General features: G+C 39.3%; 1 protein-coding gene across 4 annotated transcripts in view; it reads left to right on the forward strand.

Moving 5' to 3' along the window:
* The window catches only part of ESR1 (estrogen receptor 1), a 365,725-nt gene that overhangs the window by 189,050 nt on the left and 156,808 nt on the right, over positions 1 to 19,867 (forward strand). For all 4 annotated transcript variants that reach the window (XM_036024903.1, XM_028509943.2, XM_036024904.1 and 1 more), the window contains exon 4: positions 958 to 1,074. In XM_036024903.1, the coding sequence (XP_035880796.1) occupies positions 958 to 1,074 (117 nt within the window). The remainder of the gene's footprint in view (positions 1 to 957; positions 1,075 to 19,867) is intronic.

The raw sequence follows: 19,867 nt of genomic DNA on the forward strand, positions 1-19,867 counted from the left end.
ATGTGGGCCACTATGGTAAGCCCTTCATGTGTATTCTCACTGGGAATCAAGCCTGCGACACTTTGGTTCACAGCCTGCATTCAATCCACTGAGCTACGCCAGCCAGGGTTCACATTTAATTTTTAGAACGACGTTACGTAGTGGGCACCCTCATTTTCTCTAGGTTAAAGGGGGGACAGTGAGGACTGGAGCTGGTTACTGGCTTGCTCGGTGTCCCCCAGCTAGTAAGTGATGGACTAACTTAGTAATTTAAGGGTTGAGCTTTGCCAGTGCCCAGCTGACCACCCCGGCTTGAATTTAGGTTTTTATTTTATTTTATTTTATTTTATTTTTAGGGAGGGAAGGGAGAGAGAGAGAGAGAGAGAGAGAGAGAGAGAAACATCAATGTGCGGTTGCTGGGGGTTATGGCCTGCAACCCAGGCATGCACCCTGGCTGGGAATTGAACCTGGGACACTTTGGTTCCCAGCCCGCACTCCATCCACTGAGCTACGCCAGCCAGGGCCTGAATTTAGGTTTTTAAGCTGCATTTGAATACCAGCTTAGAGATTTTTTAAAATTGTGTTTAAGAAGGCCACTTTGAAACTCTCTGGGAGCTCTAAGTTTTATTCTGACACCAATTTAACTAGTGGCCTGGTTTAAAACGAAGACTTTATCTGCTGAGAGAATCTGACCTTGTAAGTGCATATAAGACATTGTGCCCCCAAATACAGTCTGTGTGAACTGAGGGTGATTTGCCCAGAGAACTCCCAACACACTTGGCTGAGGCAGAAAATAAGTCTGGGAAATTTTTTTTTTTTTCACTTAGAAAAGGACAGAGAAAGGATGGCAGGCTGAGGTAACGACCTAGTAAGGCCAAGTAAGTGATATGAAAACATCTCTCAGACTGCCTCATCGTACATTCTGACTGGCTGCGTTTCCTGAAAAAAATATTAATCCTGTCCTCTTGCTTTTAATAGGACATAATGACTACATGTGTCCGGCTACCAACCAGTGCACAATTGATAAAAACAGGAGGAAGAGCTGTCAGGCCTGCCGGCTGCGCAAGTGCTACGAAGTGGGCATGATGAAAGGTGGTAGGTACCTCCCACACAGGGTGCCCGCCCCCGGTGGATGCCCGTGCAGACAGCCCCGCGCTGGCTGTTTCTGTTCCAGTAACCGTGGGAGTCTAGTGTTTGCTCTCCTGATTAGTTTTTTCCTCCTCTTCTTTTTTTTTCTTTGCAACAAACGTATTTTTATAATAATGCATTTTATTTTAAAAAAATAGAAAGCGGTTGGAACTGGAAAGTCTAGCGTGCCGTCTGTGTTTTATAGTTTAAATGTACACAGTTACGTTTCAAATCAACGGCGTGTGGCATGTGGTCGTGGAAGGGAAAAAAGACTACTTGGTAGTTATTCTAGAAATATTCTTCCGTTGCTATTTATATTGCTAATGCTAGAAGATGGTATCGGAAAATAAATTTTCCCTCCATTGAGACTTGTAAAGGTGAGAGCTAAATAGCTCCTTTGCGGTATAATCTTCCAATCGCTTAACATCCCTTAGGGAATTTGCATTTCAGTCTGAAGGCAGCTATTTCCTTCCGAAGTTGAGCCAATGAGCAGCTCACACCGTGTCAGCCTTGGGAGCTGGGACATGGGCTCTGAGCCCTGACGGACCTCAAGGCTCTCAGGACCTGGGCTCTGTGTTTGTGTCTCTGTGGCTGTGGGGGTTGTATACACGTGGCTTTCTGTCCTCTCACGGGCGTCAGCTCTCCAAGTTTCCTTACCCAGGAATCCAGCGTCTGGTTCTGGGGGGAGGTGCTTCACAGGTGTGCTTGCCTGACGTGTCTTGCATTTCGGGGATCTAGTCTTGAAGAACACTGCTTCTAGTCTTTGATAGCCTTCAAAATACAAGGAAAAAACAAACAGGAGCAGTGTAACTAAATTCAAGACATGGGGGCCTGGCTGGTGTGGTTCAGACGGTTGGAGCCTTGTCCCATAAGCCGAAGGGTGGTGGCAGGGTTGATTCCCCATCAGGACACAGGCCTGGGTTGCAGGTTCCCTCCCTGGTAGGGGTGGGTGTGAGCCACCAACTGATGTTTTTCTTCCTTTCTCTCTCTCTCTTTCCCCCCTTGGGGAAAATCAATAAGCACACCTTCGGGTGAGAATTTTAAAAAAGGAAATTAAAAAAATAAAGTCATGAGTGCATTTAGTGTTTTAGGACCATCCTGAGGTGGGGTGGGGTGGGGTGAGGGCCATGCAGGGGTGAGGGGCCTGCCTGCTGGTCACCCTGACAGAGACAAGGCTGCAGATGAGTTAAGGAGAACAAAGTGGTTCTAGTGGTTACACAGACAGAGGGCAGCTAACCTTTAACTCATGAATCCTCGGGCAAATGGAAGAGTGGAGGAAAAGCCCAGAATGGAGATCAGGATGAAGGCATGCCTGATGGTTATGAAGCTTACAAGCAAAAGCTTCTCATGTTCCATTGTCATCAATAAGCCTGCCGGGTGGAGGTTGTGAATACAGCACTTGGAATACATTTTCTTGAATAGATGAGATGTTGAATTCACACATTGGGTAAGCTGTGACTACCTGTCTTGAGCATCTGAAGAAGCAGCTTTAATTTACAAGTAATTCTAAGAATTTAACAGCCACATTCAGAAAATGACACTTGGAGTCATAAGTGGATTAAATATTTAAGGATTTCATCTTTCTTTGTACTGTTGGATAATTAGTTAGGCTCAATTAAACTCACAAAAAGCTTTTTAAGGTAACTTGATGATGACAGAAAGATAACAGCTGCCCGTAAAAAGTTAAATTTGAAACAGTAGGGTCCAAGTTTAAGTGATTGTAGGTAGATTAAGCCCAGTCCGTTACATTCTCTCTGAAAGACGGGTCACTTTGCGAACATGTCCAAAGCGTGTTTTTTCTTTTAGGGTACCCATACACTGGCCCCACTTCATAAAAACAATTCTGTTTTTCTCAGTTAATATCCAGATACAGTCTGGCTGCATAAATATGAATTACACACACTCATTTTTAATCTAACAAAAATTTTAATTATGCAATGACATAAAAATCTTTCTACTGTTTTCAAATAGGACTCTAGATAATTTAACCACACATCACCAGTCTGCATGTCTATGTACTTAATTGCACATGTACATTTATAACTATAAAATATATATGTGTATTAGTTGGCTTGGTCTGTGATAGCGAAGTCTATAAACTGGGCAGCTTAAACAACAGAAATTAATTGTCTCACAGTTCTGGAAGCTAAAGTCCAAGATTAGGGTGCCAGAACATTCGGTTTCTGGTGCATTTCCAATGGCTGCCTTCTTGCTGTGCCCTCTCTGACCTTCTCTCTGTGCTCACCCACCCCTGGTGCTTTCTTCTAAGGATGCCCATTATACTGGATCAGGGCCCCACCCTTACAACCTCATTTAATCGTTATTACCTCTTTAAAGACTCTACGTCCACTTACAGTCACCGTCTCAAGTACTGGCGTTAGGGCCCCCACGTGACCTTTGGGGGCAGAGGGCATCATTCAGTACATAATAATGTCCCATAAAGGTTCCTCGGTGGTTCAGTATCTGCCTACATGTAATGAAAGCATGTATCTTTCTGGCAGTTTATATATTCGTATTAAGTTCTATGCCAAGCTTTAAAGCTGTAAAACTACACGCTGTGAGAACATCTCATTTTAATATTGTACATGAAGTATCTGCCGCAAGGCAGTGTAATTTATTGTATCGTCTGCAACATGGGATACGACAGGAATAAAGATTTAATTTACAACTGGAAATACAATTATGACTAACTATAAAATGTGAGGTTGCTTGTAAAGAACAGCTGTGAATGCATAAATCTTTATACTCTTTTCCTGTTGGTTTCATAAGAATCCACTTTCTCAACCAGGCTAGACACCAATTAGAATATTGACTCTCCACTCATGAAATAAACTGTTTATTTTCACATAAAAGAGAAAGAACCACATCCCTACCCCTGACTTAATAGAAAGACTGAATAAAATTTACTGAAGTACCCTAAAGGTTCATTTGAGTGCCTGACTTAGTTAAATGCAGACACTATTTTAACCTGTTATGATGCCTACTGTGTTCTGATCTTCTCAATATCACTATTGGGTTTGGTTCTGAGCCAGGGTAGCTCAGTAACATGCAGGAGCTCAGGTCGGCTTTAGGGGACGTGTTTCCCCAAGTTAGCGCACGTGCTAGTCTCTCTTCCTCAGTCTCTTTTTCCTCTTCGTCTGTCTCCCTCTCCTTCAGCCTTAGGTGGCAGATTAAATGTCTCTTCTTCGGGGAGGCCTTCCCTGTTGCCACACATTGAGTTAGCTCCTTGTGTTCTACCATTTGTAGCAAACCACTCTTCTTAGATGCTGTTGTCACTATTACTATTCGTCCATCAACTCTGTGACGACAGGGCTCTCTCTGTCCCCTGTATTATTCTAACACTAAGAAAGTCACAAAGTAAGTGTTCAGGATTTCTTTTTTTCATGAATTAATGAATGAACTCAATGTATTGAAGTAGTTTTCTCTTTAGGGTTTTTTATGTGTAAGCTGTCACAGGGAAAGGAAGGATGAATGAGACCCTAGTCCCTCCTGTCCATGTCCTCACGGTACAAAGAGGACATTGGCATACGAAATGGCAAATCCAGAAGGCAAGGTGACACTGCCTTGCAAGATGGAGTTGTGAATGGAAGACCCGTGGTCAGTGGAAGTCCAGAGCTTTAGTCAAATACTCCTGGGGTTCGTCCAACCCAGAACACTACTCAGACCACCTGACTTCCAGCATGTAGATTGCTTATCTGGGAATTTGGCATTCCCATTTGCTCTGGTGGAAAGGGGAAGACTCCAGGGTTGGAATTCCTGGACTAAATACTGGCTCCGCCTCAGACTAGCCCAGCGATCCTGTCTTGGCCACTTTCACGAGCTTTGCTATCCTCAGATGTAAAGTAAAAGTAAATAGTTTCTACTCACCAAGTTTATTGTGAAGATACACAATTCAAAGTGTGTGAAAGTACTTTATACTTATAAAGCATCACGTATAAATGCTAACTGTTACATCTTTTCTATCTTAAAAACAATTCTGGTCTTGGTTAAATACTTAGCACACGTACATGATGTAGAAATCGCTAATTCTTCGGTGTGTGATAACAACCTGCTCAGATGCGGCTGCTTTTTCCCCTCCTTTTTGGTGTGCTGTGCTGGGTGTGGCTTCATGATGAGTGAGAGTTAGGGTTAACCACCTCATGACGGCAGAGATTTGCACAAACCGGTGAAGATTCTTGCACCACAACAGGCTCAGAAGTGCGTTGTCGAGGCTATCACTTTTCCGATGAGGAAACTGGCTCACAGAAATTCAGTGATGCACCGGGCACATGTGTCACCCATCCTGGCTGTTTCCTGTGACACGTTAGGAAGAAATTGGGATAAAGTAGTAATCATCGATTAGTCTTCATTTTGATGACACTGTTGCAGTTTAACTTTGAGAAATATTTTAAAACAATAACTACATTTAAACTGAAAATGAGAAAATAAGATACTAATAATATAGACAGGGAAAGGTATGTTGTGTCCAGAATAACTCAGAAGCTCAATGAGAAATTGGAAAATAAAATATCTCCTTGTTGCCTAAGTTTAGTATTTATCATTATGAATTACTGTCATTTTTTAATTGGTGGGATGAACTCCCAATCTAGAAACTTGGGTTTCTTTTTATCCTTTGTTGACTATCTTTCACCAAAAATTATCAACTGGTTATTAATTTTAATGACAGTAGAACTAAATCAATGAATTAAAATCTCAAATGTAAATCATTTTCTTGGAATTGTACAGTAATTCTTGGGAGAATTGTAGCTGCATGTGGGTCCAAGTTTTTTTAGGAGACAGAAAAGCTAGTTGCTCTACCAAAGAGATTCTGGTTGTTTTAAGGAGCAACCTACACGTTTATCATATTAACTTATTATTTTACTATCATAGGTATTTAAATATTATATTATAGATATTTATCCAGAATTCACCCATGTGATCATTTTTCATTGAAACTAAAGAAATATGCTGACTCAAGTCTCTGAATCACATATAAGACCTTACAGATTAATGAAGGCAATTTTTGCAACATTTAAAGCAATCAGACTCTTCTTCCATAAGCAGTAGGAGATTTTCAGTCTATGAAACAGAGAAAAGCTGATTTAGCATAGTGTCTCTTCACTTCTGGGATCTCCAGGGCTCCAAGTAACAGTTCACAGACTAATCTAACCTCTTCATCTTCTAGATAAGAAAACTGAATCTCAAAAGATTCAGCGACTTGATCAAAGTCTCAGAATTACGTAGCGGAAGCATTGAGCCTTGAATGCTAGATTTGAGATTCCAAGCTCTTTCTCTTTCCTGCACACCTGTTTACTCTATGCTACCACTCACATTTTACATGAAAAAATAATTGATTCAACATATGAATGGCATATAACTGAGTTAATGCACACAAACGCATTCTCTTCTCTCTGGAGAGAAGAAACCCAGAATAAAGAAACCATCTTATTCTATTCTTCCAGATGACCTGATGGCGCCAGGACCTCAGTGATCTGTTGACCTGGGAAGCTAAGGGCGTTCAGCCTTCCAGGTTCACAGCTAACGTGTGGAGAGCTTTCTGTTTCTGCTTTAGCAGTGGTGTCAACAGAAGGAGCAGTAGGGGATGCCCAGCTATACTAACCATCACAGATGATGACTGCCTCCATCCCTATTAGGTAGCTGAGGGCCTTGTGTACCAGGATAATGATTTTATTTTTAGCAACTTTTGAAGAGAATAACTAACTAGTTATATTTTTAAAAAATTCATGCTAAAATAATAAACATCTAAATTTCTTCTCTCCTTGGAATTTTTTAATTTTTTAAAGATTTTATTTATTTATTTTTAGAGAGGGAAGGGAGGGAGATAGACAGAGAGAGAGAAACATCAATGTGTGGTTGCTGGGGGCCATGGCCTGCAACCCAGGCATGTACCCTGACTGGGAATTGAACCTGTGACACTTTGGTTCGCAGCCCGCGCTCAATCCACTGAGCTACACCAGCCAGGGTATCTCCTTGGAATTTTATGACTATGATTCCTATGTCTTTCCCATATCTTGGTTGCTCACTGCTCGTCTTTTTTGACCTTGATGTTGTCACTATGCATCTCCTTTTTTTCTTTAAATTCTACAACCCAGAGTTTGTCCTAACACATTCCTTGAAGCATAATGGCAGGCAGCCCAAAACTTCACGCCTTGTAAGAACCATGCTACTTTCAGATGTCTCAGTGTAGAATGAGCATCTTTCTTACAAATTTGGCAGAGTAGGATGAGATCAGCTCAATTCAAAGATCGGAGCCCTACTGGCCACTCCATCAGAACTGCTTTTGTCAGGGTTTCCAATGACGTCCATGTAGCTGAATCCAACAGTCAATTCTCAGTCTTCCTCCTGACCTACTGGCAGCATTTGATCCAGTAGATAATTCTCTCCTAATTAATGTTTTTTCTTTTTCTATTGTTGTTCAAGTACAGTTGTCTCCATTTCCCCCCACCACCACTTTCCCACACCCCACTCCCCCCACCTCCCACCCTCAATCCTACACCCCCTTTGCCTTTGTCCATGGGTCCTTTATACATGTTCCTTGAAGACCCTTCCCTTTCTTTCCCCCATCACCCCCCTCCCACCTCCCCTCTGGTTATGGTCAGTTTGTTCTTTATTTCCATGTTTCTGGTTCTATTTTGCTCGCCTGTTTGTTTAGTTGATTAGGTTCCACTTATAGGTGAGATCATATGGTATTTGTCCTTCACTGCCTGGCTTATTTCACTCAGTATAATGCTCTTTATTTGCTTTCCAGGACAATACACTCTCAATTTTCCTCCTGGACCACAAACCCTTCTTTCTAGGTTTTCTTTGTGTGTTTGAGTTTTCTGACCTGTTCATGTTAAAGTGGCCCAGCAACCTCTTCTGTCCCGTCTATACCCACTCGCTGATGTCATCTGGCCCCATGTTTTTACATGCCATTTACGGACTGACAACTCTCGATATTACAGCTCCAGCCCAAGCCCCATGTGTCTTCCTCACTGGGATGTGTCATAGACATCTCAAACTCAATTTGTTCAAACCTGGATCCTGTATCTTTCCCCTCAAATAGGTTTTATTTGCCATCTTTCCCATCTTAGCTAACATCTTCATCTTTTAAATTGCTTAGAGCCAAAAATTTGATTTATTTTTGACTCTTCTCCTTTTCCCATACATGTTCAAGCAATTACAGTGGTTCTACCTGCAAATATTTTTAGAATCTGACCACTTCGCTCCACCATTATAGCTGCCACTCTGATCTGAATCACCATCGTCTTTTTCCCAGTTTATTGCTGGAGCCCTATTTGCTTTTTTTATTCTTCCTTCCCTATGTCCTATTATCCTTACAGATACATTACAAACGGAAATTAAATCATACCACTTCGCTTCTCAAAGCCTTACATGGCTTCTCATTTCACTCAGCTAATGTCACTACAGTGACTATAAGAGCCTATGTTATCTGCCTTCTTCCTACTTTTCTTTTTTACCTCCTTTCCTATTTCTCTCACTCTCTCTCACCCCATTCTAGCCATGTAGGCATTCCCACATGCCAGACATATTTCTGTCTTGGGGCATATACTCTAGCTATTTCCTGTCCCTGGAATACCCTCCCCCCAGATATCTGTGGGCCTCACTCCTTCACCTCCCTCAAATTATTTAACCCAATTATTGATTTACCAATGAGGCTTAACCTGACAGTTCCTTTTAATAGTGCAATTTGCTTTATCCCCACATCCCGCAGCGCTATCAATCTCTCATGCCCCATCCTTTTCTACTTCTTTATTTTACTATTGCACTTCCACCCTCTAACACATCATATCACTAATTTCCAGATTATGTTTATAGTTTAATGTCTGTAAGCTCCAGATGGGAGTTTACAAACAAATAAAACCTGTTCACATATTTTGTTCAGTGATGTATCGCCAGCACCTAGGTCAATGCCTGCGTGCGATAAGCAGTTAGTAATGCTTGTGGCATGAATTAATAGAATGAATGAGCAGAGGTGAGAGTACACTGTAAGTGTTGAGCTATGAATAAATTGAGAATCAAGAGTCCTATTTTTCTAAGTAAGGGAAAATATCTGCTTGGGAGTTTAAGCCTATATAGCAGTTAGCTTTCACTGCATAACAGAGCCTCCATTCAAAATCTCACTGGTATATAGCCATAAGGATATTATCCCCATACCAGGGAGGTCAGCTAGGGGACTGCTGTGATTGGCTGGGCTCCCTCAGGTGTCTGGAGGTCAGCTGGCTTTTTCAGCTGGAGCAACTGGGATGCCTTGGTTTTGCTTCACATGTCTCTCATCCTCCAGCAGGCTAGTCTGGGCCTGTTCCCATGGTAATGGCAAAGGCACAGAAGAGAGAGCAAGTCTCAAATCACAAGCCCATTTCAGGCCTTTGCTCATGTTATCTGATGATATGCAATGGGCCGAAATAAGTCAAGTGGCTGAGTCATTAGTCTGTGTGAGACAGGGCTTTAGAGTTGTGTGGAAATGGTTGGAAACTTGGGGCTACTTTTGTAATCTGCCATAACCAGAACTATTAACTTTTCAGATTTTAGAATAAAAATAATAAACAGAATGCCATAGACTCTTAGATTTTTAAAATGATTTTATTTATTTATTTTTAGAGAGCGGGAAAGGAGGGAGAAAGAGAAGGAGAGAAACATCAGTGTGTGATTGCCTCTCACACACCATCTACTGGGGACCTGGCCCACAACCCAGGCATGTGTTTTAACTGGGAATTGAACTGGCAACCCTTTGGTTCACAGGCTGGCACTCAATCCACTGAGCTGCCCTGTCAGGGCCACTCTTAGATTTTGAAGGGACCTATGGCTTCATTTACTCTTGTTCTCCCCTCAGTGTAGGAATCCCCCTACATAGCTTGTGTTCCCAACAGCTTGTGTTGGAGTGCTGAATGCAAATAAGTATTTTATTTTCATGCCTTTCTTGTATAATTGATGAGTGGACACAATTAAGCAGAAAAAGCTAGGAGTGATGTAAGCCAGTACTTCTGGAAAAATATAAGCTGGTTTTAAACATGCTGGACTTCACCACGTTATTTGGATATAGGTGCAGCGTGTCCATGTGCACGATGGCTTTATGAATGCAGATGAAAACATGATTATTTGTAAGGCTATTTTACACCCACTACATATACATAATTAACCAACAAACATCGATAGTCATGCTTTTGGTTTTATTTGTTATAGTTAGAATACTGATTTTACTTGTTATACTGAAGTAATTTGATTGCTTATTTAGAGATCACTTTGGTGCTTAATGAAAAGAAGGGTCATCGTTTACCTTTCCAAGAATGACTATGTCTCCCATTGAATGATGGAAGAAATGCTGACAGTTTTTTAAGGGTCTCCTTTGTTCCTATAATTTGCCTTTGCAAAAGTAGATTGTTCTTGAAGTGATATGAGGAAACTTTCTGTGGCTTAGAACTTAATGCAGAACTTTGGGGGCAATAAAGGTATGAATGAATTGCTGCTTTGGAACTCCGTAATCCTGAGACTTCATAACTTCTCATGTATTTACTTTTTGTTTCAACAATTGTGATTAGGATAATAAATGGCATTTGGAGCTGAAAAGAACTTAAAGGTCACCTAGTCCACTGCTCTTTTTTTGAGCTTATTGTTCTTGTCCAAGTTATACAGCTAGTTAACCGCTCAGACAAGAAGCCAAGACTCCTAAGTGCTGGTTCCCTGTGCTTTTCATTGTACTGTACTCCCTTGCTGACCTAAGTGATTTAGATCAGCATGCAAGGCAGCTGCAAGCACAAATGATATATTAACATCGCATAGACCAAAATTATGACTTAGGAACAATTACTATGGACACAAAATACGACTTACTCAACAAAAACATGAATCAACACGTTTGGCTCAGTTGCAGCCCAGCAGAAGTACCAAAATAAATTTATATGGAGATGGTGATGGACGCTTTTAAGAGAATCACTTAATATTTAATTACTTAATATTGCTTAATATTTAATATAATTTAAAGACCATTTTCTCCTTCAGGCCAACATTTTTCACTATATTTAGAGAATAATTTCAATATTTGTTGTCAAGTCTGTTTTTTTTTTTTTCCAAATGTTTAGACTGCTCTGGTATTTAAAAAGGTAACTTTGGGAAGTAGGAGGGAGCCTGGCTCATGGTCATGTGCATGAGCCCGACTTTTCTAAGGACCCTTGGGCAGATCACTTCATCTTTGTGAACTCTGTTTTCACTTGAAAAATAGGGGCTTAGGGCACAGTGGTCTCCAAAGCACCTTTCCAATCTTAACATTTATGTTTTATGATCAAAGTTCAGACTACTTACGGAAAGGTCAGGGTATAAAGTTAAAGGTACAATGTACAAGTTTCCGGGTATGAGAATCAGCGCAGCCACTATCGTACTCATATTTCTAGCTACATCTGTAAAGCAGCAAGCAGCTGGAAAATCCTGTTGGAATGGACAAAGCTATAAATCTATTCTCTCCATTTGTTAGCATGGAAAATGAGTTTCTTTTGAGTGGGGAGTGTCACCATAATGAGTTTGATGTCAATAGTGGTATGAGCAGATGGCTATAATACAGTCATATATTATTTAGCCATATAAAAGAAAGAACTCAAAGTTTGTTGAGGTCAAGCTTTGATAAGAGAACTAAGCTCTTTTCTCCAATTAGAAATGTCACAGTCATGCCTGAGATGTGCGTCTCAAGGGCTAGTGACACTTCCTAGCTCCTGCATTGTGAAACAGAGAAAAGGCAGAGGCTGAAAAGACAGTGTGAGTTTTGAGAAGTCCCTAATCAAACACCACACACGCCATGCTGGTGATGTTTGCTTGAAGCTCATCCAGTAGATGGAAGCCAACACATTTGTGGTCAGACATTTTGGAAATCACAAAAATGTATACCAGCCCTAAAAGAAATCCTAAGGTAGAACATGGAGTTAGATATAGAGAAATGGTCTGATTACTCCTGGAGGAGGCCATGTATGGTTTAGTTTAACTTGACAGAGCACATAAAAATTAGTGAGAAACATACAAAATTATACTTTAAGAGTTTGCTTTGAAAGACTAGTTGTTATAATATTTATTTCGAATTGAAGCTTTTCACAGCTTTATTTAGAAAATTTTACATAACACATGTCCGGCCAGGTCCAAACTTCTTTGCCTAAGTCATTTGCCAATAACCTTCAGTGGGCATTTACTGTGTGGAGGTGTTTGAGGCACAGGGTAAGACATGGTCACTGACCGACCACAGAGTCCAGGCAACCTAAGGCGGAAGAGAGGCCAAATCCCTTTACTCTCTCAAGAGATTTGGGATTGGAGTTGCCTAACAATTCCTGCTGTCTCAGCTCACCCACCCGTTTTGACCTTACTGGTATCAGTGCTCCCAGAGGTCAAGCAAGTTCAAGTTTGCTGGCTGGCCCTTTGTACTTTGTGGTTTCTGCTTCTGGCTAGTGCTCCTAAGGGTATGTCCTATTGAGAAGTCAAGTCCTGCCCATCCTAGATTTATTTCTCTCTCTTTCTGGGTTCCTCCTCTCATGGGATACATATCTGTATGAAAACACCACTGCCTCATCAGGCTATTCTGAGAATCAAAGGCATGAGTTATAATCTGATCATTATAAATTGGCACACAGATATTAAGTATTATTATTCATATATGCTGTAGCATTGTGATTACGCCTTTAGCTTTCGGAATCAGACCACCTGGATTCAAATTTTAGCTTTGTCTAGAGATGTTTGACCTTACACCAGGTACTTAATCTCTCTAGATCCTTGTTTTTTTTTAATTTAACAAATAAGGGTAATAATAATACCTCCTACCTAATAAGGTTCTATAAGAATTAATGTATAGCTTTCAGTATTGTATTTGGCTTGTAGTAAGTCCTCCATAAACATTGGTTATAATGTGTATTAAAGGGAAGGTTTATGGGAGTAATTACTTTGTAAATTGTAAAATGTCTAATCATTACATTGCACACCTGAAACTAATATAATATTGCATGCCAACTGTAATTGAAAAATAAAAGTAAAAATTAATTAAAAAATTAAAAACCAGAAAACACTCAATTTTTGACTTAGGTCCTCAATCTAATTCCCAAATACAGTGCAATGTCACTATATTATTACCATCACAATTAGTCCAGAATTATTAGGTAGTTATTCTGTATTTAGTTAAATTTACATAATCAGTGATATGTAAAATGTAGTACCTAGCCCGAGCAATGTAAAATTCAGCCTCCTGTTAGCCGTGGCATTAAAACTTCACCATCTAAGTCACTTACGTTTTTCAGGGTCTTTTCCCTACTTACCTAAGAAACCTCTGGCTTCTGCAAACAGACCTGCTCACTGACAACAAAATACCCTGTGTTGCTTTATGCCATCTTCAACCTGAAGTTAGTTACTAATACTTGATTAGTAATAAATTTTTGTTTACTAAAAGCCTATTTCTTTAACTCATTTAAGACTCCCTGGAAGTCATCCCATTTTTCCCCTGCAGACTCTGGTATTCTTTCTCCGTGTTAATCAGAAGGACAGGTGAGAACCCTGCCAGCTTGGGTGTGTGGGAGGGGGCAGCTTCTGCCATCTTGGCTCTTGACCCCTGCTTGACCTCAGCGCCCTTGAAGGGCATCTGTCTCCTTCAAGTCCGTCCTCTGCCTCATTTCTGTTTCTAAGCTTTGGCATGACTCCACCTACACAAAATTTTGATATTGGACTTCTAGGCCGTTTATCTGACTGCTCACTTTCTGTTATGGCTAGAATTAATTGTGTACCGATTTTCCTGCCACTTACCCATAGAGATACCAGCCACTTAGCTGTGGCCTCAATACTGTCACCAAGACCCACCTCCAGCACGGCCTGTTGAGTGGCAGAGTGCCCATGCCGGTAAATTTCTGGGCCTGTTATGCTGTCCCCCCTGCACGCAGCCAACTGCCTGGTACTGCATTTAATGTCTCTTGGTTTACCTATGTGCCAGACAGAGGTAAGTCAAGCTAATAGCTGATCTTGTGTTTTAAAAATGTTTACCTTGTGTCTATTGGAGTAGATTTTTAATTTCTATGGGAACAATCATGTTGTTTTATTCACAGCACAGTGAATAATTGCTGTTGTGATTTTAATAACAACAAAAAAGAGAAGATGTGGTTTGTTTTGGTGTTTAGCTAAGTCATTCCCTTGGCTTAAGTCCATTAATCAGATCAGATCACATGATTAAGCATGACCAAAGTAATACCACTACCATAACGACCTCTCTCTCTGCATAGAACCGTGGAATATTTATTATAGAATATTAACCACGAAAAAGAATGACACCAAGTACTTCAACTATCATAACAAATAAATAAAGCTATACATTAAGTCAGAAAAGAGCACATTTTAAGGGAGTAAAAGAGCCATTTCCAAAATTAAGTTAAAATGCTATTTTCCTATTATTGAATTATTTTAATAACATTTAGTAGCCCAGATAAGATAAACTAATTTGTTGATGGCTGAAACTTTTATAGATGTTTCTTTTGAGAAGGTTTAGATCTTTACTGTCTTTACTTTGGAGTGATAATTCTCACTTTTTTCTTTAGCCTGTACTTTTATGTTTATTATATTGTTTTGTAGGAGGTTCAAAAATATGCATTTTATGCTCTACATGTGATTTCTTATAAAATATTATTTGTAGCATGGCAATTTCATCATGGATTTTCCAGGTGTTCTTTCTTGCATGGAGATATTAGCTCTATTTTTAAACATATTTCCATACCTTTCATTCTTTCTCTCTCTCCCAATATGGTTTTAATGTCTTACCTGAAAAATTTTCTTTGAAAAATAAGTTTTAAGCATTTCCATGAATGATAATGGATTTTGAAATAACTTGCTACACTTTCTCCAGTTCACAATGATCTAATTGAGCCCTTCCCCAAATTAAATGTTGCGCATGTGGAATCGATTCACTTCACGAGGCTGTATTGTTTACCCCCAAAGAGATGTAGGTTTCCGCCTTTTAACAGTAGTCACGGGTCAGACAAGTGCCCATCCATATCTGTCATGTATTTGTCGAGTGCATGTTGCAATTTAACCCCCTGAGAAGGTAGGGGGGTGAGTACTGGGTGCCTTCTTTGGTTTAAATCCAGTTAAAAAATTAGAGAATCATCTGCTACAAGGACAAATAAGAAAACAAAATAAAATAGACACAGTAAAACCACTAGCATAAATAAATTTCAGAAACAATGGGAAGATTCCAAAGATAACATTCTCCAACACAGCACGCAGGTCCGCCTGAAGAGCACTGCACCAGGAAGAGGCAGAGCTGGCTGGAGGAGAGCCAGCAGGGCACAGCAATGGAGCAGCATCTGTGGGGGGTGGGGGTGGGGGTGGGGGTGAGCTGATGGAACCTTAAAACACAGAAAGGGGGTAGAGAAGTAAGGACTGGCCACAGAGAGGTAGCATTATGGTTAGAATGTGCTTAGAAAGTAGGAGCCCTCAGACCACCAATGAAGGATATGAAATGAACACTAGCTACAACCACACGTAAACGTTTGGCATAAAACCTAGACGGCCCTAAATTACACAAAGAGCTCCTGGTAATTCAGGTAGAACTGGTGGAACTTACAGTAGAAAAAAATACATTTAAACTTCAAATAATAGGGTGGTATACTAATAGTCATAGGGTGAGGAGGAAATATAAAGAAATAGTCCTATAACGAAGGACCTCCACTTGGGGCATAATCCCCAAAGACAGACTATACTAGTAGAATATACTTTTCCATTAAAAAAAAAGGAGAAAGAGAGAAACTTCTGTGATAAAAGCAAGATGTTAAACTGTTCCAAAAGTTGACTTCTCCATATTTGGGGCATATAAGGATTTTAGGAAAAATAGAGAAATCTGAGGAAGATTCCATATGCACTGTAAGCATTGCTTACAGGCAAGCGAAGTTTTCTGTTTGAGGGCAGAAAGCACTGGCTTAAGACCAAGTTTTTCACTGTGAACATGAGTCAGTTTTTAGTGAAAACCTAAATCAATATCCATTGATGGGTCCCACTCCCACATCTGAAAAAATGATTGAAGACAGATGTAAGACATTTAAAAGGTAATAGAGAAATACATTAACAAAAAGTTGATGTTAGAAAGTAAAATAAATGATTAAATTAGACACTATTTTTAAAATTATAAAACATGGAAAACTAGGAGCTATTTCAAGAATTTCTTACCTTGATGGTAAAACAAGGAGAATAAACCCAAAACAATCAACTCTATATCCTGCCTTAGAATGTCAGTGGGTTTATTTAGTCAACTGAGCAAATGAAAAATATTGACTTTTAAAATAAACAGATGACTGTTTTTAAGACAGTGGATTAGCTAAGGTTAACTTGACTTAAGAAAGAAATAGTTTAAAAACCTGAATTGGAAATAAAAAATACATAATTACCATTAAAAATAAATTGGTAGTGAATTTTATCTAGGACTCATGAAGTGTTTTTAATGTTTAATGAAAATGAACTAGGCAAAAGTAAAAAGATATGTGCTGGATTAAAAAAATCTCTTAAGGAGACACATAGAACAACTATGAATTTTTAATGTCCAAATAACTATAGCAACAGAATACCAGCAAAAATAAATGTACAGAAACATTTGGCTTTCTTTTCTTCTTGTTTTTGAGAGTTCTTCCTATATTCTGAATTCTAATTTTATTTTATATATTGTAAATAGATTAATCTACTATGTAGCTTGTCTTTGCTTTGTTTATGATGTCATCTGTTTGATAGAAAAACTTAATTTTAAGTTGTGGAATGTCATACTCATGAACTCATACTCATGAGTTATCAGAACTCATTTGTGCTTTGAGTTCTGTTTAGTAAATCTTTCCTGCTTGAACACCATGAAGTTATTTATTTATGTTCTATTTTAAAATGACTATAGCTTTCCTTTTTTACATGTTATTACTGATTCCACCTGAATCAGTAATTTAAAAAAAAGAGATTTTTGTGTATGACATGAGGTATGAATATAGTTTTATTTGTTTCTATCTGCATACACAAACTGTCCCACAGCTGTTAAGTGAATAATGCGTCCTTTCCCCGTTGATCTGCGAAGCTCCTTCTGTTAGACAGAAGTTTCTCTACATGAGTGAATTTGATTCTGAGTTCTCTGTGCTATTTCTTTCCTCTGTTGACCTGAGCCTCACCAATACCACAGTTTCAATTTCCATAACTTGGTAATTACTTTGCATTTATAACCCTTCTTGAAAGAGAATTCGTTCTTCTTCAAAATTTTTTTGACTATTTACAGCTATTTTTGCTTCCAAAGGAATTTTTTAATCAACTTTTAATGATATGACATTGAATTTATAAATTGATTTAGGAAGGACTGACATCATTATGAGAGTCTTCCCACCCATTAACATTATAGAACTCTTCATTTATTTTGGGCCTTTAAAAATAACTTTCAGTATTATTTTAACATTTCTCCTAAAGGTCTTGCATATTTAAAAATGATTCTTAGTTATCTTATTTTACTGATAGTTGAAAGACATACTTGCATCTTTTAAAACATTACATGATTCGATTGTTTCAGATATCATATATTTTAAAAAATTAACAAATTTGGGATTGCACTGCCTACTCATTTAACATTTTCCAATGCCAGTAAGTATCCTCGAAAACATGATTTTTAGGGTCACTACATTAATATTCCAGTATGGGCCAACCCTAATTTCTTTAATTATTTCTTTAATCATTGGTATTTACATTCTTTGTTTTAAGGGCCAGTGTATTGTTTTTTCTATGTGCAATGTAGGTTTTCTCATGCTCCAGGGAAGTAAAATCATCTTAAACTCATCCCTCTTCTAACCCCCTAGCCCTGAGTGAGTTAGTCTGTGTGCACCCGCTCAGCCATCAGCCCCCCCCCCCCCCCCCCCCCCGTTTACCCCCAGCAGGGAATCCCGCTGGCTGGCTCTACAGTATTTACATTGGTTATGATTTTCACAACTTTATTTTATTATTTTATTTTATTTTTTAAGATTTTATTTATTTTATTTTTAGAGAGAGGGGAAGGGAAGGAGAAAGAGAGGGAAAGAAACTACAGTGTGTGGTTGCCTCTTGTGCACCCCCTGCTGGGGAGCTGGCCTGCAAACCAGGCATGTGCCCTGACTGGGAATTGAACTGCAGCCCTTTGGTTCTCAGCCCGAGCTCAATCCCCTGAGCCACAACATCCAGGGCCGATTTTCACAGTTTTAAATAGAACTACAAATGACTTTCTTGCTACATCTTTGCAACCGATAACTGTTTATTCAGGATTCACTCCTAGAACTTGAATGACTGGGTCAAAAGATATTCATTTTTCTTATGATTTTTGATATATATTGTCAAAATCAATCCAATGGAAGTTGGTTTAGATGTCATGATATGTAAAAGAACACCCTGAAAACATTACAAATTATGATATGTAAAAATATGTATATACAGATTACAAATATTGCTTAAGCATTTAAATTTACATAGGCTCCCCTTGAGCCATGAAGATGATGAGCATGAATAAACTGTGGATGAATGATTCTGGCAGGATAGGCGACAGAGAGTCACTGGCAGTTGGCCCTGGCTAAGGGAATTATGAATAATTTTTATTTTTTACTTTTTTCCTTCTCTGTATTTACTATTATCCACCATGTACATGCATTATTTGTGATAAAAGAAAAAAATCCAACTGCAGTAATATTCTTATGTAAGTTTAGAATCTCCTTCATTTCCTTCATTTTTAAGGAAACCTTCTCTCTGGGAATCCTTTTTCTTTGTATGTGTTTCTTCCTTTCTTTTAGAAGTGAGATTGACCAAGTACCTTACAATGAAGTTGTGTAAATTGTTGTTATTGTATTTAGTCGATACATTTCACAACTGGTAATTATTTTATTCCCCACTTGGTACTTAACCGTATTTTAGGTGGGCTTAGAAATATCGCTGAGTGAGCTTATTTGACATAATCATCACTGATATGGAAATAGCAACATCAAATGACATATTTCTTGGGAATTAATGTGCTTGTTGGTTATATCTGTGTTTATTGATGATGGAAGGCAGCCGCCCCTGCAAATGGCAAGTGTCCATGAAAGCCACAAACTACATACTCTTTCCCCTCCTTGCTTAAAACCAAAGCTCCAAAGGTTAGTGGACTTCACTCGGGAGGTGCATTAGGAAGCTGTAGAGAAAAAGTTAACTTTTCTACCCCTTCTTAGAATGTTCAATCCCTCTTGAAGGTAAATGGGGTGACTAAGGAAGAAAGATGAACAATGAAAGCTTTCTAAACAATGAAGAAACAAATTATTTTGAAACAATAACTTATGTCCCATTCTTTTATTCGGATGTGTTTTCTCAAGGCAGTGATGAACAAAGAGTTTGATGATTTTATGTTTAATTGTATTTCTCAGCAAGACATCCCACCACCATCAGGTTTCTTTTCAGAGGGGGTTTTAACGGATACACGGTAGCCCGTTTTGATTGCTCGCCCCACGTCCACTAGGAGTGCACACTGTTCCAAACAATCACAAAGTTGTGATATTTTTATTTGGGCAACTTCTGCAATCAAGGTAATTCATCCTATCTTCAGAAAACATAATGGAAAAAGGCAGCCTAATCTCTATGACCTTAAACTCCCACTGAAACTTAGAGACCTGTTAGCACAGCTGGTGAGAGCTTGGTGCTAATAAGACCAAGGTCATGGGTTCTATCCCATTACAGGGCTGTGAAACTCACAGGAAAAACCTCACTGCACTTGCACAGACTCTCTGGGACATCTGCTAGCAAGCCATTC

The sequence above is a fragment of the Phyllostomus discolor genome, chromosome 4 (assembly GCF_004126475.2).
Source record: "Phyllostomus discolor isolate MPI-MPIP mPhyDis1 chromosome 4, mPhyDis1.pri.v3, whole genome shotgun sequence".
NCBI classification, from domain to species: Eukaryota; Metazoa; Chordata; class Mammalia; order Chiroptera; family Phyllostomidae; genus Phyllostomus; species Phyllostomus discolor.